This window comes from Somniosus microcephalus, chromosome 34, assembly GCF_052327205.1.
Source record: "Somniosus microcephalus isolate GS21.2 chromosome 34, FLI_Smic_1.0, whole genome shotgun sequence".
Taxonomy (NCBI): Eukaryota; Metazoa; Chordata; class Chondrichthyes; order Squaliformes; family Somniosidae; genus Somniosus; species Somniosus microcephalus.
In genome coordinates this window covers 20,478,121-20,503,183 of record NC_141020.1, presented here as the reverse complement: position 1 = coordinate 20,503,183, position 25,063 = coordinate 20,478,121, and the positions used below count along the sequence as shown (strand labels likewise).

The window sequence follows — 25,063 nt, the reverse complement described above, 5'->3', positions numbered from 1 at the left end:
CTTGACAGGGTAGATGCAGGGAGGATGTTTCCCCTGGCTGGGGAGTCTAGAACCAGGGGTCACAGTCTCAGAATAAGGGGTCGGCCATTTAGGACTGAGATGAGGAGAAATTTCTTCACTCAGAGGGCGGTGAATCTTTGGAAACAACCTCTCAGCATCTACCTTGTCAATCCCCCCCCCCTCAGAATCTTATATGTTGCAATAAGCTCACCTCTCATTCTCCTAAACTCCAGAGAGTATAGGCCCATCTACTCAATCTCTCCTCATAGGACAACCCTCTCATCCCAGGAATCAATCTACTGAACCTTCGTTCTAGGTAGTTTAGGGAACTTGCCATAGAGGGAGTGCAACGAAGGTTCACCAGACTGGTTCCTGGGATGGGGGGATTGTCCTATGAGGAGAGATTGAGTAGACTAGGCCTATATTCTCTAGAGTTTAGAAGAATGAGAGGTGATCTCATTGAAACACACAAAATTCTTACAGGGCTTGACAGGGTAGATGTTTCCCCTGGCTGGGGAGTCTAGAACCAGGGGTCACAGTCTCAGAATAAGGGGTCAGCCATTTAGGACTGAGATGAGGAGAAATTTCTTCACTCAGAGGGTGGTGAATCTTTGGAATTCTCTACCCCAGAGGGCTGTGGAGGCTCAGTCGTTGAGTATATTCAAGACACAGATGGATAGAAATTTTGAATATTAAGGGAATCCAGGGATGTGGCGATCGGGCAAAAAAGTGGAGATGAGGTAGAGGATCAGCCATGATCTTATTGAATGGTGGAGCAGGCTCGAGGGGCCAAATGGTCTACTCCAGCTCCTATTTCTTATGTTCTTAGACCGTGCACTTTTCAATGTGACTCATAAACCTGTATCATGTTCGTTCGCATGCTAAGTGTTATTTTTATTAAGTGTTGAAACAATAAATGCCATTACAAATTTTAACGGTAGATGTTGTTAACACAATTCATGTTATACGTGCGGCAATGTTCCCTCTAATTTTTTCTTTCCCATGCACGGCCTCTTTAAATTTGCCGTGTGGCATCCGCGGGCCCCGCATGCGCGGTATCTGTTCCAGCGGCCTGCGCGGGACCTCGCCATTGGTGCGCGGCCACGCACCTTAGGGGGAACGCTGGCGTGCAGCCCTCAACAGCTCAACCAAACTTGTTACGTGGCCCTCCAGCCCAAATAACCGCCTGCCCCTGCTCTGCCCAGCCCACTGGGGAGCTTCTTTGTGTCATTGGCCAATTATTCCTAGGCCAAGAGGGCCCAAGCGTGACCTCCTTTCACCCTACACCAATAACACTCTCAAATTGAACTGTGCTGAGTTGTTGCTTAGCCCGTTCAGTGACCCACAGACCCCCTGACTACTGAAGAACATAATAACATAAGAAATAGGAGCAGGAGTCGGCCACTTGGCCCCTCGAGCCTGCTCCACAATTCAATAAGATCATGGCTGATCTTGGGCTCAAAGCCACTTCCCCGCCCGCTCCCCATAACCCTTCACTCCCTTATCTTGCAAAGATCTGTCTATCTCCACCTTAAATGTATTTAATGACCCAGCCTCCAGGGCTCTCTGGGGCAGAGAATTCCACAGATTTACGACCCTCTGAGAGAAGAAATTCCTCCTCATCTCAGTTCTAAAAGGGTGCCCCTTTATTCTGAAACTGTGCCCCCGAGTTCTAGATTTCCCCACGAGGGGAAACATCCTCTCTGCATCTACCCTGTCGAGCCCCCTCAGTATCTTATATGTTTCAATAAGATCACCTCTCATTCTTCCCTCAGTTGAGAACAGGAGCATGGCACAGTACCTTGGCACGCAGCCGCGCATCACGGCACTGCTGCACCTTGACAGGGGTGAACAGCTGGGAAATACTCTTGGCAAACTCCACTGACCACAGTGAGACCACACCTTGAGTATTGTGTGCAGTTTTGGTCGCCTTATCTGAGGAAGGATGTTCTTGCCATGGAGGGAGTGCAGCGAAGATACACCAGACTGATACCTGGGATGGCAGGAATGACGTATGAGGAGAGATTGGGTCGATTAGGCTTATACTCGCTGGCGTTTAGAAGAATGAGAGGGGATCTCATTGAAACTTATAAAATTCTAACAAGACTAGACAGACTAGATGCAGGAAGGATGTTCCCGATGGCGGGGGAGTCCAGAACCAGGGGTCACAGTCTAAAGATAAGGGGTAAGCCATTTAGGACAGAGATGAGGAGGAATTTCTTCACCCAGAGAGTGGTGAACCTGTGGAATTCTCTACCACAGAAGGCAGTTGAGGCCAATTCATTAAATATATTCAAGAAGGAGTTAGATATATTTCCTAATGCTAAAGGGATCAAGGGATATGGGGAGAAAGCAGGGACAGGGTACTGAATTTGGATGATCAGCCATGATCTCATTGAGTGGCGGAGCAGGCTCGAGGGGCTGAATGGCCTACTCCTGCTCCTATCTTCTATGTTTCTATGTTTGTATGTTTCTGACCTGCCGCCGCATCCAGACAAGGACGTGGATCGTGCGGAATGGCGGCTGCTGGAATAATTCTACTCTTTTCTAAAACAAATGGGTTTTTTTTGGCTGGGGAGGGGGGCGCAAGAGCCAAGAGTGTCAATGCCTCCCGACTTAGCACCTTGGCAAAGAGCAAAGCTTGGAAATTCCGCCGTACATTGTCATTGTTTGCACTCCTCTAATTAATGATGCCAGTAAAATTGCGGGCAAACAAATGTGATCCGGACCTGCTAAACGTTTGTGCGACAATATCGTGTGTTGTAAATTTCAGGCTCAAATCTCTCTCAGGTATGAGCGATCACAGAACCTTATATCACTGAGGGAGGCCATTCGGCCCATCGTGCCTGTGCCGGCTCTTTGAAAGAGCTCTCCAATTAGTCCCACTCTCCCCTGCTCTTTCCCCACAGTCTTGCAAATGTTTCCTTTTTAAGTATTCACCCAATTCCCTTTTGAAAGTCACTATTGAATCTGCTTCCGCCGCCCTCTCAGGCAGCGCATTCCAGATCACAACAACTCGCTGCGTAAAAAGAATTTCTCCTCATCTCCTCCTCTTTTGCCAATTATCTGAAATCTGTGCCCTCTGATTACCGACCTTCCTGCCAGTGTAAATGGTTTCTCCCTATCTACGCTAACAAAAACCCTCAAGGGATTTCAAAATGATCTTGGCATATGCTGAAGCGTCCTAAAGGGGGCCGGTATTCCAACGTTGTCAGCATCAGCGGACACACCATCTTTCCACCATCGACAAGGCACAAGTCAGGAGTGTGATGGAATACTTTCCACTTACCTGGATGAGTGCAGCTCCAACAACACTCAAGAAGCTCGACACCATCCAGGACAAAGCAGCCCACTTGATTGGCAGCCCATCCACCACCTTAAACATTCACTCCCTCCACCACCGGCGTACCGTGGCTGCAGTGTGTACCATCTACAAGATGCACTGCAGCAACTCGCCAAGGCTTCTTTGGCAGCACCTCCCAAACCCGCGACCTCTTCCACCTAGAAGGACAAGGGCAGCAGGCGCATGGGAACACCACCACCTCCAAGTTCCCCTCCAACTCACACACCATCCTGACTTGGGAAATATATCGCTGATCCTTCATCGTTGCTGGGTCAAAATCCTGGAACTCCCTCCCTAACAGCACCTTCACCACACGGACTGCAGCGGTTCAAGAAGGCGGCTCACCACCACCTTCTCAAGGGCCAACTAGGGATGGGCAATAAATGCTGGCCTTGCCCGCGACGCCCACATCCCATAAACGAATTTAAAAAAACACGTGGTGACTGGTTTTGCAGGGGCTGGTGTGACAATTCTGTAAGGTCTTCACTGTCCTGGTACAACAGCAAATTTTACAAGGGGGCATGGTGGTACGATTGGTGATGGGACTTCAACATCAAATTCACAAATCTCAAGTGCTACATTGACACACCTGTGTGCACGCTCACGAATCCACAGTAACGCGCGCACACTCACACACAGAGACAGAAAGGTTTAAATGTTTAACAGCAGAGAATCCTCCCTGCATTAGAAATTCATGTCATCGATGGTTATAAACCAATCGTTGAGTGAACCTTCATCTGATCTATACTTTGGTCCATAGTTTCTCGCTCCCTCCCTCCCCACAATCAGACCCCACCCATTCTGCTCGCGAGCCGAGAATAGAGAATGCAGCCATGCAGAGCTCCCCAAATACCCTAAAAAGCAAAATACTGCGGATGCTGGAAATCCGAAATAAAAAAACAGAAAATGCTGGAAGCACTCAGCAGGTCAGGCAGCATCTGTGGAGAGAGAAACACAGAGTTAACGTTTCAGGTCGATGATGGAAGGTCAACAACCTGAAACGTTAACTCTGTTTCTCTCTCCACAGATGCTGCCTGACCTGCTGAGTGTTTCCAGCATTTTCTGTTTTTATTCCCCAAAGAACCCATTGCCCCGTGTTCTGCTGGTACCAAGAGGCTGCTTGGGGAACGGCCGGCAGCTAAATAGCCAAAGACCCGATTGGGAGATACATGCGTAAAGAGACAGACCTTGGTGACCTCCTGAGAGAGGTAGGAGCTGGTTTCCTTGAGCCGGGAGATGGCACTGTGACAGAGACCTCCAATTACCGCCATTAGTGTGTTGAAGTTCTGGAGCAGCCGAAGTTTCTGTGAGGGAACAGACATGATGAGAAACATCAAATACACCGCTCGGAAGTTGGTTTAACGGGCCACCATCTTCATGCTTGCAAACGCAGAGCGTGAGGGCATAGACTGAGTTGAAACACATCACTGGCTCATTTGCGCTTGACAATATTGTGGCAGAAATAATGGACAATCCCCAAACAGAAAAAAAAACCTATCCCTTTAAAATGCCTCCTGTCATGAATCTTATCAAGACTCATGAAGTAACACTGGGGGCGGCCAGCTGGTGGCGCCGTCCAAGGAGTATAAATACTCGGGCGTGGGCCCAGCTTGCTCAGGATGTTTTTGTAACCAGGAACTAGTGATGTAACTAGAATCTCCTGGTTGTGAAACAGTTGATTAAAGCCTTGTTTTATACTCAAACCAAGTGCTCAGTAGTCTTTTAAAATCACCTCCCAATTAGAGTTGTGCTCCAGGAAGTCCTTTGTATCACTACACGTATGTTATATCAAAAGAAAGCTTATCATTAGGGGACTCTCGTAGGCGTATTTACTTTTTGGTCACACAAAAATTGTTCCAACAGTATACAAAAAACGTTCAAAAATCCTCAAAAATCCACTCATTAGCGGTTCACCAATCCTACCTCTCATTAGCGTTGAGTGACGTGCTGCTTGACCAATCCTACAGTTCACTCACCTGATGGTTGACCAATCAGTGCGTCATGGGCGGGTCCTAATCCTCCAGCCTCCCGAAACTTCACCGCCATTTTTTTCATCCCCACACCGACAACACCAGCCAAAGAAACCCACACATTGCGGCTCCGGGAGCGGGAGGTGAGTTGGGATCACTCGGGCCGCGCCTCACAACCGCTCGGCCCGAGACACACAGCGGGCGCGGGAGCGGCAGCGGCTGGCCGTCAGCCGCGCGATCCGCGGGGGAGCTCAGCTCGGGTCTGTCTCGGCCCGAGAGCCCAGCCGGGTCTGAAGCGCTAGGCCCCGCACGGCCGGTATCACAACGGCACCGGGCCTCAGGCGCTAGGCAGGGAGAGGGGAGGGAGGGGGAGGGGAGGGAGGGAGAGGACATCACAGGGAGAGGGGGAGAGGGAGAGAGAGGGGGGACAGACAGGGGCAGGGAGACTGCACGGCCCAAAATTGCCCTGGCAACACCGGGCATCCCCAGCTAGTATATATATATACTAGCAGGGGGTGCTCGGCGTTGCCAGGGCAATTTTGGGCCGCGCGGTCTACCTGCCCGTGTCTGTCCCCTCTCTCTCTCCCTCCCTCTCCCCCTCTCCTCTCCTCTCCCTCCCTCCTGTCCCTCACCTTCTGTCTGTCCCTCCCTCACATCTCCCTGCGTAGCGCGTCAGGCCCAGTGCCGTTGTGATAGCGGCAGTGCGGGGCCTAGAGGTTGAAGGCCGGCCGGGATCTCGGGCGGAGACGGACCCGAGCTGAGCTCCCCAGGGGATTGCGCGGTTGACGGCCGGCAGCTGCAGCTCGACCGGCCGTTGCATGTCTCAGGCCTAGCGCTTGAGGCCCGGCCGGGCTCTCGGGGTGAAACGGACCCGAGCTGAGCTCCCCCATGGGTGGCGCGGTTGACGGTCGGGCCGCTGCCGATGACCCGCCCGCTGTGTGGAAACTCACCTGCAGCTCCCGGAGTCGCAATGTGGGGGTCTGTTTGGCTGGTGCTGTCCCTGTGGGGATGAAAAAAATGGCGGCGAAGTTTAGGGAGACTGGAGGATTAGGTCCCGCCCATGACGCACTGATTGGTCAACCATCAGGTGACTGAACTGTAGGATTGGTCAAGCAGCACGTCAGTCAATGCTAATGAGAGGTAGGATTGGTCAACCGCTAATGAGTGGATGTTTGAGGATTTTTGAACGATTTTTGTATAGTGTCGGAAGAATTTTTGTCTGACCAAAAAGTAAATATGCCTATGAGAGTCCCCTAATGATAAGCTTTCTTTTGATATAACATATGTGTAGGTACGCTCTATAACTTTTGATTGTATAGCCGGACAGACAGAAAGACGGAAAGACAGACCGTTTTATATATATCGATATACTCCCCAACCCAACCTACTCCGAGCCACGTAACCTCCTTGAAGAGGCGAGGAAAGTTAAAAACCCAACTGAAAACTGTAGTGTTTCTTTCAGCCTTGAATATCCTTGTATTCATGCTTAGAATTCAAATTCAAATGGCCTTTAAAAAAAAAAGTTACCAGGGGGATTGGCTGAAGCAGTGGATTAGGCACTGACATTTCACCTCTGGGACTTGGGTCGAAATCCAGCCAAGATTGACGGGTTCAAAACCTCCCCTGGTTACAAGAGTCCTAGATGACGTGAGACAAGGGGGCACTATTATTGGCCGGGCGCAAAGTTTAGCGCCCGGCACTAATTATCGCCTCCGACTGCAAACTTGGCCTCTATCGCCCCTGGAGGTGAGTGGAGCGCTAAATCAGGCACTACACACCTGTCTTAAGGCGCTAACGCCGAGGAGCGAGGCGCTAACTCAGAGCACTGACCAAGCTCAGGTGATGCCCGTTACCATGGAAGCCAGACAGACTGGCGCCGGCCAGTTCTTAAAGGGGAGGGGCCATCTTGTTGGCCAGCCACACCCTGCTCGTTGCAGCCTTGAACCTTGGCCTGGAGCGACCTCGAAAGCAATTGTGTTGGAAGCACTAATGGATAGGCCCAGGGAAAGAGCTCGGCGCTTAGGAACCTCAAAAGTGGCGCTGAGGGTCAAAACTCCTCAGGACAGCGTTAAAACCAAAAATTTTGCTGACCAAAAAAGGCAGGAAGCGGCCTTCTTTAAATAGCGCTCTCCCAGCCCCTTCCCGACTACAAAACGTTCCCCTCTACCTGTCGTTGCTAGTGGCAGGCAAAGGGCAGGTGGGGGGGCGCCACACAATATCCGGTCCGTGGCGCTACCGGGGCGTTGCATGCTCGACTGACATCACGATCTGCGGACGCAGGAGATCATGGGGGTAGTGTTTAACACCGCAGCAAAATGGTCAATTCCGCAAGCGGCGCAAACATCGCCGCGCCCGGGCGCTAGTTGCTTTGCGCCTAGCGGGAGGCACTAATCAACCGAATATTTTCCCCTTGATCTTTTCAGCTCCTAGTTGGCTTAGAGTATCGCCTCTAATTAGCAACTCAATTGGCAATCTCACCGGGGATTCCAAAACGATAAGTGATACACAAAGAATGTTCTGCCGCTTGGCTTATAATGAGTAGGTAAAATGGTTTCCAAGCCACCATGCATGATTTGCACTGCCTTCGACTTTCCTTCCCAATGTATTTGATATCCTGAGGGAGGGGTATGACCAAGGGGTTTTTTCTTGGCCTCTTCAGATAGTCGAGAGAAGCTTTCCGAACATCTCACATTACTCGGCCCTTGAACTGCAGTCAGCCGATGTTAATCCCAAGGTCCCCAATCGGACAGTATTGCGTGGACCATCTAAAGGAGTGTTTATTGTACAGCTGTACAATTCAATGGAGATGTGCAGGTCTCTTCCCATCAGCTACATTTCAGAGAATAAACACCCCTATGTTTCAGTGATCAATGGCATTACAAACCCCCAAACATGTGTCGCCAGGTTAAGGGAGCTGGCTTCAGGAGGCCATGCTCGAAAATAAAACATTTTTAACAAGTTCAAAAGAGCAACATGGACTACAAATTATTGTAACTGGCAATAGCGCACGAATAAAATAAAGAAAGACTTGCATTTCTATAGCGCCTTTCACGACCACCAGACGCCTCAAAGCGCTTTAATATAAGACATAAAGAAGTAGGAGCAGTAGTAGGCCATACGGCCCCTTGGGCCTGCTCCGCCATTCAATAGGATCATGGCTGATCCGAACCTAGACTCACGTCCACTTCCCTGCCCGCTCCCCGTAACCCCTAATTCCCTTATCAGCTAGGAAACTGTCTATCTCCGTTTTAAATTTATTTACAGCCAATGAAGTACTTTTGGAGTGTAGTCACTGTTGTAATGTGGGAAACGCAACAGCCAATCTGCGCACAGCAAGCTCCCACAAACAGCAATGTGATAATGACTAGATAATCTGTTTTTGTTATGTTGATTGAGGGATAAATATTGGCCAGAACACCGGGGATAACTCCCCTGCTCTTCTTCGAAATAGTGGCCGTGGGATCTTTTACGCCTGAGAGCAGATGGGGCCTCGGTTTAACGTCTCATCCGAAAGACAGCACCTCCGACAGTGCAGCACTCCTTCAGTACTGCATTGCAATGTCAGCCTAGATTTATGTGCTCAAGTCCCTGGAGTGGGATTTGAACCCAGAACCTTCTGACTCAGGCGAGAGAGTGCTACCCACTGAGCCACAGCTGAATACTGAAAGCATCCATTTGACATTTCTCCACCCACTATTTTATAACCCCTTTATTTTAAACTTTACCCCGTAAAGCCATGACCCTCTCCCTAACATCTGTCTGAGGCTGAACCACACTGTTCGCAACCTTGGTGTCATATTTGACCCTGAAATGAGCTTCCGACCACATATCCACAGCATAACTAAGACCGCCTATTTCCACCTCTGTAACATCGCCTGTCTCCGCCCCTTGCCTCAGCTCATCCGCTGCTGAAACCCTCATCCATGCCTTTGTTACCTCTAGACTTGACTATTCCAACGCACTCCTGGCTGGCCTCCCACATTCCACCCTACGTAAACTTGAGGTGATCCAAAACTCGGCTGCCCGTGTCCTAACTCGCACCAAGTCCCGTTCGCCCATCCCCCCCTGTGCCCGCTGACCTACATTGGCTCCTGGTTAAGCAGCGCCTTGATTTCAAAATTCTCATCCTTGTTTTCAGATCCCTCCGTGGCCTCGCCCCTCCCTATCTCTGTAACCTCCTCCAGCACCACAACCCCCCGAGATCGCTGCGTTCCTCTAATTCTGCCCTCTTGAGCATCCCTGATTATAATCGCTCAACCATTGGTGGCCGTGCCTTCTGTTGCCTAGGCCCTAAACTCCGGAATTCCCTCCCTAAACCTCTCCACCTCGCTCCCTCTCTCTCCTCCTTTAAGATGCTCCTTAAAACCTACCTCTTTGACCACTGCCCCAATTTCTCCTTATGTGGCTCGGTGTCAAATTTTTTGTGTTTTAATACTCCTGTGAAGTGCCTTGGGATGTTTTACTACGATAAAGGCGCTATATAAATACAAGTTGTTGTTGTAAAATAGCATATTACAAAAAGGCACTGGAGAAGGTGCAAAAAAGGTCATGAAGGGTTTTGATAGGGGAAAGGTAGTGAAGATATTTCCACGTTTGAAAGAGTCCAAAACTAGGGGTCATAAATATAAGCTAGTCACTGATAAATCCAACGGCACAAGGCAGGTAGTGGTGTTCCACAGTGATCGGTGCTGGGATCCCTGTTGTTCACCATTTACATAAACAATTTGGACCTGGGAATCAGAGGTACAATTTCAAAATGTGCGGACGACACCAAATTGCAGTTCAGAGAAGGTTCACTCGGTTGATTCCGGAGATGAGGGGGTTGACTTATGAGGAAAGGTTGAGTAGGTTGGGCCTCTACTCATTGGAGTTCAGAAGAATGAGAGGCGATCTTATAGAAACATATAAGATTGTGAGGGGGCTTGATCGGGTGGATGCGGGGAGGATGTTTCCACTGATGGGTGAGACTAGAACTAGGGGGCATAATCTTAGAATAAGGGGCTGCCCTTTCAAAACTGAGATGAGGAGAAACTTCTTCACTCAGAGGGTAGTAAATCTATGGAATTTGCCACCTCAGAGAGCTGTGGAAACTGTGACATTAAATAAATTTAAAATGGAGATAGACAGTTTCCTAGCTGATAAGGGAATTAGGGGTTACGGGGAGAGGGCAGGGAAGTGGACGTGAGTCTAGAGTCAGATCAGCCATGATCCTATTGAATGGCGGAGCAGGCCCGAGGGGCCGTATGGCCTACTCCTGCTCCTACTTCTTATGTTCTAAATTGGGGGGTGCAGTTAATACAGAGGAAGACTGCGACAAATTACATGAAGACATTAGTAAACTTGTAGAATGGGCTCGTCATTGGCAAATGGATTTCAATATAAATAAGTGTGATGTGGTGCATTTTGGTAAGCAGAATAAGGAGGTCACATACTGCCCGGAAAGTAAGAGTCTAAATGGGGTACAGGAGTAAAGCGATCTCTTTTTTTATTCGTTTATGGGATGTGGGCGTCGCTGGCAAGGTTGGCATTTATTGCCCATCCCTAATTGCCCTTGAGAAGGTGGTGGTGAGCCACCTTCTTGAACCGCTGCAGTCCGTGTGGTCTTATTATTGTTTCTCGTAGCGGTTTGTTACAACTGAGTGGCTCGCTCGGCCATTTCAGAGGGCAGTTAAGAGTCAACCACATTGCTGTGGGTCTGGAGTCACATATCGGCCAGACCGGGTAAGGGTGGCAGATTTCCTTCCCTAAAATGACATTAGTGAACCAGAAGGGTTTTTAACGACAATCCGATAGTTTCATGGTCACTATTACTGATACTAGCTTTTTATTCCAGATTTATTTAATTAACTGCCGTGGTGGGATTTGAACTCACCGTCTCTGGCTCATTAGTCCAGGCCTCTGGATTACTAGCCCAGTGACATTGAAAAGTAGAGCAATTATGTTAAACTTGCATAGAACCTTGGTTAGACCACACTTAGAGTACTGCGAACAGTTCTGGTCTCCTTACAGGAAACTCTCGATTTACCGGCAAAATTCAGGAGTAGGTTCAGGTAAGTTTTACTTCATATTAGTGGCCGTTCCTGGATCTGTGGCCGTGTAACCGGGGTTCCTGTACCTGTTGCTGTGCAACAGGGACGCCTGGATCTGTGGCCGGGGTTCCTGCACCTGTTGCTAAGCAACAGGTATGCCTGGATCTGTTGCTGTGTACGGGGCTCTCGTACCTTTTACTATACCTCTCTGTAATCCGGACTTTTTGATAAACTGGCACCACGCCGGTCCCAGATAAAAAAAGTGTTTCCTGTATTACAAAACGGATATAGAAGCACTGGAGAAAGTGCAAAATAAGATTCACAAGGATGATACCAGAACTGAGGGGTTATAAATATCAGGAAAGCCTGCAAAGGCTGTGACTTTTTTCTCTAGGAAAGTGAAGGCTGAGGGGTGACCTGAGAGGGGTATTTAAGATTATGAAAGGGTTCGATAGGGTAGACGTAGAAAAAATGTTTCCACTTGTGGGGGAGACCAGAACTAGGAGCCATAAATATAAGATCGTCACCAATAAATCCAATCGGGAATTCAGGAGAAACTTCTTTACCCGGAGAGCGGTGAGAATGTGGAACTCGCTGCCACAGGGAGTGGTTGAGGCGAATAGTATAGATGCCTTTAAAGGGAAGCTAGATTAACACATGAGGGAGAAAGGAATAGAAGTTATGCTGATAGGGGTAGACGATGTAGGGTGGGAGGAGGCTCGTGTGGAGCATAAACACCAACATGGGCCCGTTGGGCCGAATGGCCGGTTTCTGTGCTGTAAATTCTATGAGTGACACAAAAAAAAACAGCGAAAAAGCCAGGGCCAATAAGGGAAAGAAAATACTGTGGAAATGTCCTCTCCGACCTCCTCAGGTGATGAAAACCGTCCAGAAGATCATTCCTCAGTGCCCAGTTTGGATTTTGACAGGGTGTAGGTTGCAGGAGGCAGGGTGGCCTGAGGGAGATGAGGAGATCCAGGGTCTGATGGAGTTAGGTGCAGGAGATGATGTGGTGAGCTGTGATTTCGATGCCGTGAATTTTTAATTGATTTGAATCAGCCTGCTATTCCGCAGGGAATCTTTGACGGAGCCTTGATCCAGCTCCACTGTCCTTGCTTGCCGAGCAACCGACTTGTCTCCACGTAAAGTGGGGCTGATTTCCCGGGGGAGATCTCATGGTGTCCTACCTGAGCGACATGTATGAACTTGGTGAAGACTTCGGCTCTCTGTGCTGGAGTGGGCCTGTTGAGGATCATCAGTTGAACCCACTGGGAGATCCCATTAACCAGGGACACGGAGCGTTCTAGGGCTGGGTTGTCTCTCACACACCCGCTGACCATGTAACTCCTGTAGTCCAGGTACTGGGGGGAGAAAAAAAAGGGAAAGGACTTGTGTTTATACGGCGCCTTTCACATCCTCAGGACATCCCAAAATGCTTTGCAGCCAATGGAGTGCTTCCAGAATGTAGTCACTGTTGTACTGTAGGGAACTGCGGCAGCCAATTGGGGCACAGCAAGATCCCACAAATAGCAACCAGATAATGACCAGATAATCTGTGTTTTAGTGATGTTTGTTCAGGGTCAGCTGTGTAGCACACACTCACCTCTGAGTCAGAAGGTTGTGGGTTCAAGTCCCACTCCAAGGACTTGAGCACATAAAGCTAGGCTGACACTCACAGTGCAGTGCTGAGGGAGTGCCGCAGTGTCAGAGGTGCCGTCTTTTGAGGCTCAGTCATTGGGTATATTCAAAACAGAAGTTGATAGATTTCTGACTAGTAAGGGCTCAAGGGATATGGCGATAGGGCCGGTGAATGGAGTTGAGGCAGAAGATTAGCCACGATCTCATTGAATGGCTCGAATGGCCTACTCCTGCTCCTATTTCTTATTCATATTGGCTAGCACACCGGGAAGAACTCCCCGTGTTTTTCTTCTAGTGGCCGTGGGATCCTTTACGTCCACCTGAGAGAGCAGACGGGGCCTCGGTTTAACGTCTCATCCAAAAGACGTCACCTCCGACAGTGCAGTACTGGGAGTGTCGGCCTAGAGTTTTGTGCTCAAGTCTCTGCGGTGGGGCTTGAACCCACGACCTTCTGACTGAGGCAAGAGTGCTACCCACTAAAGGCACAGGGTGTTACCATACAGTGCTGGGTATGTGCCAACAGTGCCACGCGCCTAAGGCAAATAACTTGGCATGCTACGACAAATCCCGCAAATGTCCACATTTCCCATGAGAGAATGAAAACACTGGGTTCCGAGAGGCTCCCGTCAATAACAAATCGCTAGCCCCTACAAATACCGAGTGATGATCTTTATTGCCCTTGGACGGAAAGTGCTCACCGACAACCGGCAGAAGCACTTAAACTCCAGGTAGCTGAGGTGTTCGGCCAGCTCCGCGGGTTCCAGGTGATCGAACAGCAGCGAGACTTTCCGTTTCTTATTGTTGTTGGGGGTGCCGTGCTGCGTGTACTTCCGGGTCCATTCGTGCATGTGACTGCGAAAAGGTACGAGGAAAAAGAGTTACACGCCGCATTCCAGCTAGGGAACAGAGCCGCGCGCGATTTATCGTAAGGTGAGTAGCGCGAGGGCAATGATTGAGGCTAACTGGGCTCTCCAACAAGGACTGGCATTGGTACAGTACTTCTGGAATCACAGAGTGACACAGCACAGAAGGAGGCTATTCAGCCCTTTGTGTCGGTGCCGGCTCAAGAAACATAGAAACATAGAAGATAGGAGCAGGAGTCGGCCATTCGGCCCCTCGAGCCTGCTCCGCCATTCAATGAGATCATGGCTGATCATCCAAATTCAGTACCCTGTCCCTGCCTTCTCCCCATATCCCCTGAGCCTTAAGAAATATATCCAACTCCTTCTTGAATATATTTAATGAATTGGCCTCAACTGCCTTCTGTGGTAGAGAATTCCACAGGTTCACCACTCTCTGGGTGAAGAAATTCCTCCTCATCTCTGTCCTAAATGGCTTACCCCTTATCCTTAGACTGTGACCCCTGGTTCTGGACTCCCCTGCCATCGGGAACATCCTTCCTGCATCTAGGCTCTCTGAAAGCTCTCCAATTAGTCCTGTCCCCCCTGCTTTCTCCCCACAGCCCTGCAAATTATTCCCCTTCGAGTATTTACCCAATTCCCTTTTGAAAGCTACTATTGAATCTACTTTCACTGCCCTTTCAGGCAGTGCATACCAGATCATGACAACTCGCTGTGTAAAAAAAAATTCTCCTCATCTCCCCTCTGGTTCTTCTGGCAATTATCTAAAATCTGTGTCCTCTGGTGACCGACCCTCCTGCCACTGGAAACAGTTTCTCCTTGTCATAGAGGGAGTGCAACGAAGGTTCACCAGACTGGTTCCTGGGATGGGGGGGATTGTCCTATGTGAGGACAGATTGAGTAGACTAGGCCTATATTCTCTAGAGTTTAGAAGAATGAGTGGTGACCTCATTGAAGCATATAAAATTCTTACAGGGCTTGACAGGGTAGATGCAGGGAGGAGGATTCCCCGAACTGGGGAGTCTAGAACCAGAGGTCACAGTCTCAGAATAAGGGGTCGGCCATTTAGGACTGAGATGAGGAGGAATTTCTTCACTCAGAGGGCGGTGAATCTTTGGAATTCTCTACCCCAGGGGGCTGTGGAGGCTCAGTCGTTGAGTATATTCAAGACAGAGATCGATAGATTTTTTGAATATTAAGGGAATCAAGGGATATGGGGATAGTGCAGGAAAGTGGAGTTGAGGTAGAAGATCAGCCATGATCTCATTGAATGGCGGAGCAGGCTCGAAGGGCCAAATGGCCGACTCCTGCTCCTATTTCTTATCTTCTTATTTACTCGATCAAAACCCTTCATGATTTTGAACACCTCTAGAAAATCTTCGCTTAACCTTCCCTGCTCTAAGGAGAACATTAATCATCTCAGGAGATTTGTAGAGGGTACAAATAAAACATAAATAAGTATATGAAATTTTGGGTCTGATTAAACTCCAGGATCTAGGTTGAAACCAAGCCCTCGCTGTTAAGCTGAAGTCCCCTCTGCCTGTTGGTAGATATTGTCCTATGTGGAATGAACTAGAGGTGGCGTCAACCCAATGCCTAGAAGCCTCATGCAATTCAACAACTGGCACTCCCACTCAGAAAGGCAATGGGATGGTTGCCGTGGGAAAATGGAAAGGTCGTCTTAATTTCGTGATTCTGAGCTTGTGGTTGCATCACATTACTGGGGCAGCTCTGCATCTAACCCAGGCTGTACCTGGGCTCGGGGTGTTTAATGGAACAGTGTAGAGGAACTTGATTGTACATCTGACCCATGCTGTATCTGCCTTGTAAGTGTTTGATGGGACAGTGTAGATCCCACAAACAGCCATGCGATAATGACCAGATAATTTGTTTTAGTGATGTTGGTTGAGTGATAGATATTGGTCCAGGACACCAGAGAGAACACCCCCTGCTCGTCTTCGAAATAGTGCCATGGGATCTTTTTACGTCCACCTGAGAGAGCAGTTTAACATCTCATCTGAAAGACGGCACCTCCGACAGCGCAGCACTCCCGCAGTACTGCACGAGATTTTTGTGCTCAAGTCTCTGGAGTGGGAACCTGAACCCACACAACCTTCTGACTCCAAGGCGAGGGAGCTTCCCACAGCGCCACGCTGTGGGGAAAGCTGAGGAATTGGTGTTTCTTGAGCTTGAAAAGAGAAATTGCACTCACATGTTTGAGGTGTCGATGAGCTGACAGTGAGATTCCTCGCCTTCGCTTCTCACCAGTTCCCAGAACTGTGACATCACATCCTCCAGCTTGCTGTCCACTGTAAACACGACGGGATAGTGGTTTATCCAGTACCTGCACGACAACAGAGCAACTTTGAGAATAGCACAGTATCAGGTCCCTCCCCTATCCCCTGCCCCCAAATTAAATATGCAAAAATCTGTCACAATTGGGATGATCTTTGGCCATTAATAAAAGAACTTGCATTTATATAGCGCCTTTCACAGCCTCAAGATGTCCCAAAGCATTTTACAGCTAATGAAGTACTTCTTGAAGTGAAGTCACTGTTGTAATGTAGGAAACGCGGTAGGCAATCTGCGCACAGCAAGCTCCCACAAACAGCAATGTGGTAATGACCAGATCATGTGTTGTTGCTATTGATTGAGGGTTAAATGTTGGCCAGGGCACCGGGAGGATCTTGCAAGACAGAGCTTCCTCTTCCCCCTCCTCTCCTGAAGGCACGGACTCACGCCAGGGGTACAGTTCTATGGCTGCCGGTAGCCCGCCAGTATCTCCTGCAAGTGGCCGTTCGTCGGGTGTGTGTCGTGACAATGGGTTTTGGCGGGCCATTCTACCATGTGAGACATCACGGCGGTGGCCAACACAACGTCCACACCTGCACGTTATCACAGAATCACAGAATCCCCACAGTGCAGATAGAGGCCATTTCGGCCCATCGAGCCTGCACCGACACATATCCCACCCGATCCCCGTAACCCCACGTATTTAATCCCCTAACACTAAGGGTCAATTTATCATAGCCAAATCAACCTAACCCGCACATCTTTGGACTGTGGGAGGAAACCGGAGCACCCGGAGGAAACCCACGCAGACACAGGGAGAATGTGCAAACTCCACACAGACAGTCGTTATGCGTTGGGGGGGGGGGGGGGGGTCACTGGTTACCGATCAGGAACAGGACCGCTGGCTGTTTTTTTCCCCTTCCTTGATCAAGTAGCAGCCCTTACAGCAACCCTGGCTAAGATTAGGTAACACAGCAGAGATGGATCCAACCTGGGACCTGCCTGCTCTGCTTAGCTGAGGAGTGTACTTACCAACCAAACCATTGGAGAGGTTGTCGCACACTTAATAAAGTAGTTCCTTTAGGTAGACAGCAATCTCACGGTGGCTGAGTTGCGAGGCAGCGAACAGGGCAATCTTGGATACCCTTTCATTACTCTATGGCTCTAATCCCATGAACTGTTTACTTCACAAAGTTCATTTGCACACAGTTGGTTCGCACACTTTACCTCACAAAGTAGCAGATCTTCGCACGCAGCTGGGTGCACTTTTCTCCCGAAGCATCTCGATAAGTGGCTGGAGGTCAAGGACCATAGAAGGAGGCTGTTTGGCCCATCGCCCCTGTGTTGCTGCTAACTATTTCAATCTCTATCCTTTCCCTGTATCCTTTTCTCTGCTTTCTTTTCGAATGCTTATCCAATCCCCTTTTGAATGATGCTCTGGACTCTGCCTCAGTAGCCACTCTGGTAATGGCGTAGAATCTACAGTACAGAAACAGGCCATTCGGCCCGACTGGTCCACCCCCCTGTTTATGCTCCACACGAGCCTCCTCCCACCCTACTTCATCTCACCCTATCAGCAAATCCTCCTATTCCTTTCTCCCTCATGTACTTCTCTACCTTCCCTTTAGAGTTCTAATAACCTTCAGTGTGAAAACTTCCCCGCTTTGTTCTTCTTGTGAGAAGTCTGAGTCTGTGCCCTCGCTGCCAATTCGTTAACCAGTGACAACAATATGTCGCTATTTCTGCGCTCAACACCTTTCAGAATTTTGAGAGCCTGTATTGGATTCGCCATTCAACAGTGAAAGAGCCCCCCATTTTCTGATCCTTTCTGCATAACCCGGTATCATTCTAGTGGATATTCCTTGTCCACTTTCCACTGGTCTAATATAATAGGGTGCAGACAAACTCCAACTGTGTCCTAATTAATATCTGTACAAATTTATCATCCCTTCCTTCCTTTTGTGTCTATAAAGGCTGGGGTCCCATTTGCCTTTTTATGACCTTCTTTAGCTGCAGAGGTTCATGTACCTGCCTTCCCCTCCCCCAACCTGATCCCTCTGTTCCTCCCTCGTTAAGTTTAAAAGCTGATTTCCTTCCTCATTGGGATTACTTCACAGGGGTCACATGCATCTGCCACTGACTGAATTTGCTAACAGGAAGTGGTCTCTATCTGATGCCATTCAGCCGATGCTCAGAGCTCCTCTCATTCTTCCTAAACTCCCAATGCACCACCCTATACACTCCTTCTCCTCCCTGCGTTCTCACTGGAGTCGATTTTCACCCCCTATGCCCGACGTTAACAGGCCGTAACAGCCTAAAAATGGCGTCGGTAGCCTTACCGCCCCGTTACCAACGGTGATGCAGCTGGCGTCCATTTTGAAAGAGGCCTACTGCCGGGTGTCCAAAGTGCCTGCCTGTTTTAGGCGACAGGCACTTTTAATGTGGAAATAGCGCTCCCGTAACTTAAATAGGACCCTGATTGCCATCTACATGGGTTACAGTAGCATAGTGGTTATGTTACTGGACTAGTAATCCAGAGACATGAGTTCAAATCCCACCACGGCATTTAAATTCAATTAAATAAATCTGGAAAAAAAAAGCATCGGTATTGGTGACCATGAAACCACAAGATTGTTGTTAAAAACCCATCTGGTTCACTGATGTCCTTTTTTTAGTGAAGGAAATCTGCTGTCCTTACCCGATCTGGGCCTGTGTGTGACTCCAGACCCTCAGCAATGTGGTTGACTCTTAACTGCTCCTCTGAAATGGCCGAGCGAGCCACTCAGTTGTATCAAAAACTATAATAAGAGTAAAACCGAACAGACCAGCTGGCATTGACCTAACAGCACTGTGGGAGCACCTTCACCACACGGACTGCAGCGGTTCAAGAAGGCGATTGGGTACGGGGCAATAAACGTCGGCCTTGCCAGCGACACCCACATCCCGTGAATGAATCTAACCATACAAAGTAATGGTACAGTCTCCATTTCCCACACCTGGTCTGCCGTGGCCTCTCTGAGTAAGGCTGGCAAATCATGGCGCCACATTAGCGGGGAACCTCTCTGCTGGGGGTAAGGTTCTCAACTCTGATTGGACATATTCCTGCAGGTTTCATCACATGACTGCCCATCTCCAACCGCCCGGTCAAACAGCCTCTTTGCCCCATATCCAATACTTCTGTAATTAATGAACGGAAGTATTTTTTTTAACGCCACTATGATTTTTCTCCCAGGTGTTGATTGGGCGCACTCATTCAGAGCTGGGTCGGAATTTGCCCATACTCACTTCAGTCAGGACCTGTACAGATAGCAGACCGAAGGTCCCACTAGTTTGGGCCACTTTACCATATGGTTCCCCCCCACCACCTTCATAATGGTGGGCTCCTTATCGATTAGGGAGGATTGAATAATTAAGTCGTACAACAGGGCCTCGGGTGGTGATGTGAGTTCGATGTAAGGGTGACCAACCCTGCCCTGGAGCCTCCTGGAATTGAAGATTGATCTCCGGGACATTGCTGCCAGGAGAAAAATCATAGGGGCATAAAAAAAGATTGTGGCCCAGTAATTCGGGTCGGTGGCTTGCCGCGCGTGCAAGCCCCTGATATGCACTTACCCGACGCGCTGACATTTCACCTCCAGGGACGCCTGGAATTCGTGTTTGAAAAAGAAGAATCCCGGGCAGCGTCTGACGTCACGCCGCCCAGGAGTGCAGCCAGCGCGAAGCCAGGAGCGCGCTGTGCAAGTGAGACACGCCCCTTGAGGTCTCAGTTTAATAGGACACGCCCCCAATGTTTCTCACAAGCTGCTAAGCATTTTTACATGCAAAGCAGCATTTTAAATAGGTTTTTGGTATTTTTATGAAGCTTTTTGTAACTTTTATAAACTTTTAAAAACATTTACATTATTTTGAAGAATCTGAAGTAGTTTTAAACAGAATTAAAGCTATTTAAAGACTTTTAAAAGCCCTAAAATATTTTTTTTTATTCCATTTATTTATTTACCAATGTCGTCGTCATACGTGTCTTCACACTGTTCCCTTTGGGGAACTGTATGAAGTGGTGGAAGGATTTATGGCCGTGATTAACGCTCATTCCGTGACCGTAACCATCTTTGAACCAGCCATTAGGGCAGTTAGTCCTATGGCGGGAGGGTTTTACGGGCTCCCACAAGCTATACAAGGAGGGGGGGCCACCCACACCCACGGACGCAAATATCCCACTGGATGTCAACCCAGAATTTAGAGCCGGAGCTCCGACTCCACTTGCCGGGACTGTCTGGAGCGGGGTTCGAAACCCTACCCCGTCTGGCCCAGCGGCGGGGATCCTACCGCTACGCCAAAGGCCCAATCCGATTAGCAACGTGAAATGGCTGGAATGAGCACAATTCACAGCATTAAAAGAACTCACAATTGAACTGATGATGACCTCAGCAATCTCCTCAACGAGGTGGAGGCGCAGCGCCTGCTCATCATTGGTAATGAGAAGTCAAAGGCGCCGCAAAAAGGACAGGTGATAGCTTGGTCTTTCAAGTGGCAGCATAGGGCTCCAGTCACGGGGAGGGAAAAGGCGCAGGAAACGTATGGGTGTCACCTTTTGCGCGGAGTGGGCCTTTTGCGTAGCGGTAAGCATCCCCGCCGCTGGGCCAGAAGGAGTAGGGTTTCAAACCCCGCTCCAGACAGTCCCGGCAAGTGGAGTCGGAGCTCCAACTATAAATTCTGGGTGGACATCCAGCGGGATACTTACGTCCGCGGGTGTGGGTGGCCCCCCCCTCAGATGGGTTGTGGGAGCCCATAAAACCCTCACGCCATAGGACTAACCACCCTAATGGCTGGTATGAAGATGGTTATGGTCACGGAAGGAGTGTTAACGTGGCCAGAAATCCTTCCACCACTTCATACAGTTCCCGAAAGGGAACAGTGTGAGGATACGTACGACGATGACCTGTTGCGCAATGCACCTCCTTGGACCCTCAGTCGCAGATGCGAGGGGGCAAATCGTGCAATTGTTAAATTTTTCATTTTATTGACATGTAAAATGTTGGCCCAGTAATTCCCTTCCAAATGCGCGAGTACGGTCGGGGTACTTACGCGTCTGTCCGGAGGAAATGCCGGTTTTCAGCATGCACAGCGCATGCGGGGAAAACCGGCATTTCCTGTCCTCTGAACGAAGGGGTTCAGAGGCAGAACGCGTGCGACTGTACAGGCAGCGCGTGCGCAGTAAAATTTGCCGCTTTCATTCATGCTTTCAGTGAGGTCAAGTCCTTACAACTTACACATGAAAAAAGCATGAGTACAGTTGCTCCAGAGGCTGCGGTTGTTTGGGAAAGGGATTAAAGTTATTTTAAGAAATGCTGAGGTAAGTTTTAAAGTTTATTTTTGTTTTTTAAAATGGGTTTTCAGTACTGTAGGTAGAAGGATCAATTGTGGCTATGTGAATTGAATTTGCTGTGTTTATTAAATGTGAAAATGACTCCAACATTTTTAAGAAAGAAACTTTTCATCAGTAATATATTCTTTTAAGTAATTATGTATGTATGTCTGTATATATTCCTTTGCGTGTATGAATATATTCCTTTACTTATCTTTATGAATGTATTATTTAATTATGACTTTCAGAGAAAGTAACTTATTGGAAAATCATAATTAAAAACATACATTCATACACATAAGTAAAGGAATATAAAACATACATACATATATGTAAAGGAATATATGTGGACATACATACATACATAATTACTTATTACTGATGAAAAGTTTCTTTCTTAAAAGTGTTGGAAATGTTACATTACTCATTTTAGAACACTCATTCTCACATTCAATTCACACAGCCACAATTGCTCCTTCTACCTACCGTACTGAAAACCCGATTAAAAAAAAAAATTTAAACTTTAAAACTAACCTCAGCATTTCTTAAAATAACTTTGCTCCCTTTCCCAAACAAAAATATTGCCTTTCAGAAGCTCCACGATAAAATATATCTTCCTCCGCAGCCTTGGACCAACTTTACACATGCTTTTTTCAAGTGTAACTTGTAAGGACTTACCCTCACTGAATCCATGAATGAAATCGACGAAGTTCACTGCGCACGCGCTGCCTGTGCAGTCGCACGCGCTGTGCCTCTGAACCCCTTCGTTCAGAGGACCGGAAATGCCGGCGTTCTCCGCATGCACGGTGTTTCCTGAACGCCGGCATTTCATCCGGCCAGATGCGTGAGTACCCAGGCCGTACTCACGCATTTGGACCCGAATTACTGGGCCTGTGTGTTTTCTTATTCATTCTCTTTGACCACTTCTGTTTATTAGTTAGAAAAATGTTGACGTGGGAATCGACCTGAAACGTTAACTCCGTTTCTCTCTCCACGGATGCTGCCCTGGCCTGCTGAGTTTTCCCAGTGTTTTCTGTTGTTATTTGGGACTAAAGGCTGTTTTACTGACAGCCGAGAATCATCCAATCATGCAACGAAGAGTCTTCTCGCTTTCCAATTGGCTGTGGGACGTGTCGGGCGACCAATGGCAGGTGTGTGGCGGGTCATGTGATGGAACCTCCAGGAACACGTTCAACCCAAGTTGGCAACTCTAGTTCTATGTGAATTTGCCTTTGGCCAGACATAACCCAATCACCCCTTACCAATCCTGGACAACTGCCCACATAAACCACTTGGAAGCCGACAAATGCTCCAGCCCCTCGCAAATTAGAGCTTGTCCGGCTGTCCGAAAACGGCTCTCTTTAGATTGCCACTTGGCCGATTTGCCATCTGACCCCGCCCACTCCCCGCCCCCTTTCTGCCCCCTGATGAACCGCCTGACACTTTCTTCACTGCGGCGGGCAATTGCGAGGGGCATTGACGCTTGCCAGCTTGGAGAATGTACGCATTGCATCGTTACCGCAGGGCGGGCGGTAAGATTCAGGGGAAATCCTGAAGGCTGAGAGTTCCCCATTTCGCACACTTCTCCTTTGAAAAGCTCTCTTCAGAGAATCGGTGCCTCGCAGAATTACCTCGAGTTCTTGGGGCTGGTAGATAAGAGGTTCTGTTTCCTGCTGAGGTGGAACATCAAAGCTCTCTGCGCGCTCAGCAACCTCTGGGTCGCTATAATCACACGGCGTAGCTGCTCTGACGACCACTGGGGTTTTTTTTAAAATTCCTTTCTGGAGGGTAAAGGGGACAACCTGTTCTGACTAGCTGAGAAGACACCGAGCATTTTTCTATTGCTTAAAGAGGCAGGTGGCATCACACTGCAAGGGAACATAGGAAAGGGAGGAGGCCATTCATCCCCTCGAGCCTGTTTCGCCATTCAATGAGATCATGGCTGATCTGTATCTTAACTCCATCTACCCGCCTTGGTTCTGTAACCTTTAATAACCTTACCCAACAAAAATCTATCAATCTCAGTTTTGACATTTTTAATTGTACCCCAGCCTCAACAGCTTTTTGGGGGAGAGAGTTCCAGATTTCCACCACCCTTTGTGTGAAGAAGTGCTTCCTGACATCACCCCTGAACGGCCTGGCTCTAATTTTAAGGTCATGCCCCCTTGTTCTGGACTCCCCCCACCAGAGGAATTAGTCTCTCTCTCTCCCTCTACCCTATCAACTCCTTTAATCATCTTAAACACCTCAATTAGATCACTCCTTAATCTTCTAAACTCAAGGGAAACACAGAGAAGAAGTCCAATTTCTTTGGCTGTCTGATCACTATCAAAGTTAAACTCCTGACACGATGAAATATTTCGACAGCATCACACCGCCCAAGTCACCAGCACTCTCTTGCCGTCACCGGGAGCCGGCGGCCGAAAGGATATAGCAGGAGGAGCTTGTGAGCGAAGTCTGACGATGGGATGATCCAGCCGTGCATCATCAGCGTCATGTTCACCGTCGCGCTGCTGCAGCGCAGGCTTCCGTCCGGATCTGGAGGGACACGAGAGAGTCGGCCACATTGGGATTGGCCAAGAAAGGTACACGGAATTACACAGAGTCTATGACGCAGCACAGTAAACGGGCCATTCGGCCCAACTGGTCCGTGCTATCGGTTATGCTTGATCCGAGCCTCCTCCCACCCCTCTTCAATCTCGCCCTATCAGCATCTCCTTCTATTCTATAGGAGTATCGCTCTCCTTATTTAAGGAGGGATGTAAATGCGTTGGAAGCAGTTCAGAGAAGGTTCACTAGACTAATACCTGGAATGGGCGGGTTGTCTTATGAGGAAAGGTTGGACGGGCTCGGCTTGTACCCACTGGAGTTTAGACGAGTAAGAGGTGACTTGATTGAAACATGTAAGATCCTGAGGAGTCTGGACAGGGTGGATGTGGAGAGGATGTTTCCTCTTGTGGGAGAATCTAGAACTAGGGGTCACTGTTTAAAAATAAGGGGTCGCCCATTTAAGACAGAGATGAGGAGATATTTTTTCTCACAGAGGGTCGTGAGTCTTTGGAACTCTCTTCCTCAGAGGGCGGTGGAAGCAGAGTCTTTGAATATTTTTAAGGCAGAGGTAAATAGATTCTTGGTGAGCAAGGGGGTGAAAGGTTATCGGGGGTAGGCGGGCATGTGGAGTAATCAGATCAGCCATGATCTTATTGAATGGCGGAGCAGGCTCGAGGGGCCTACTCCTGCTCCTCATTTGTATGTTCGTATGTATTCCTTTCTCCCTCGTGTGTTTATCTAGCTTCCCCTTAAAGGCATCTCTGCTATTCGCCTCAACCACTCCCTGTGGTAGCGAGTTCCACATTCTCACCACGCTCTGGGTAAAGAAGTTTCTCCTGAATTCCCGATTGGATTTATTGGTGGCTATCTTATATAGCCCCCTAGTTTCGGTCACCCCACAAGTGGAAACATCTTCTCCACGTCTACCTGATCACACTCCTTCATAATCTTAAAGACCTGTCTTAGGGAGGAGCTTCAGAGTCACACAGCAGCCTCTGTTCTGTGGAAGATGTCCA

At 48.7% G+C, this 25,063-nt stretch overlaps 1 protein-coding gene across 2 annotated transcripts in view; it reads right to left on the bottom strand.

Annotated features, from left to right (window-relative positions):
* The window catches only part of rasgrp4 (RAS guanyl releasing protein 4), a 217,179-nt gene that overhangs the window by 50,421 nt on the left and 141,695 nt on the right, over positions 1-25,063 (bottom strand). For both annotated transcript variants that reach the window (XM_085973565.1, XM_085973563.1), the window contains exons 3-8: positions 23,930-24,035; positions 17,360-17,422; positions 16,053-16,184; positions 13,679-13,832; positions 12,530-12,703; positions 4,531-4,647 (exon numbers count right to left, since the gene is read on the bottom strand). In XM_085973565.1, the coding sequence (XP_085829691.1) occupies positions 4,531-4,647; positions 12,530-12,703; positions 13,679-13,832; positions 16,053-16,184; positions 17,360-17,422; positions 23,930-24,035 (746 nt within the window). The remainder of the gene's footprint in view (positions 1-4,530; positions 4,648-12,529; positions 12,704-13,678; positions 13,833-16,052; positions 16,185-17,359; positions 17,423-23,929; positions 24,036-25,063) is intronic.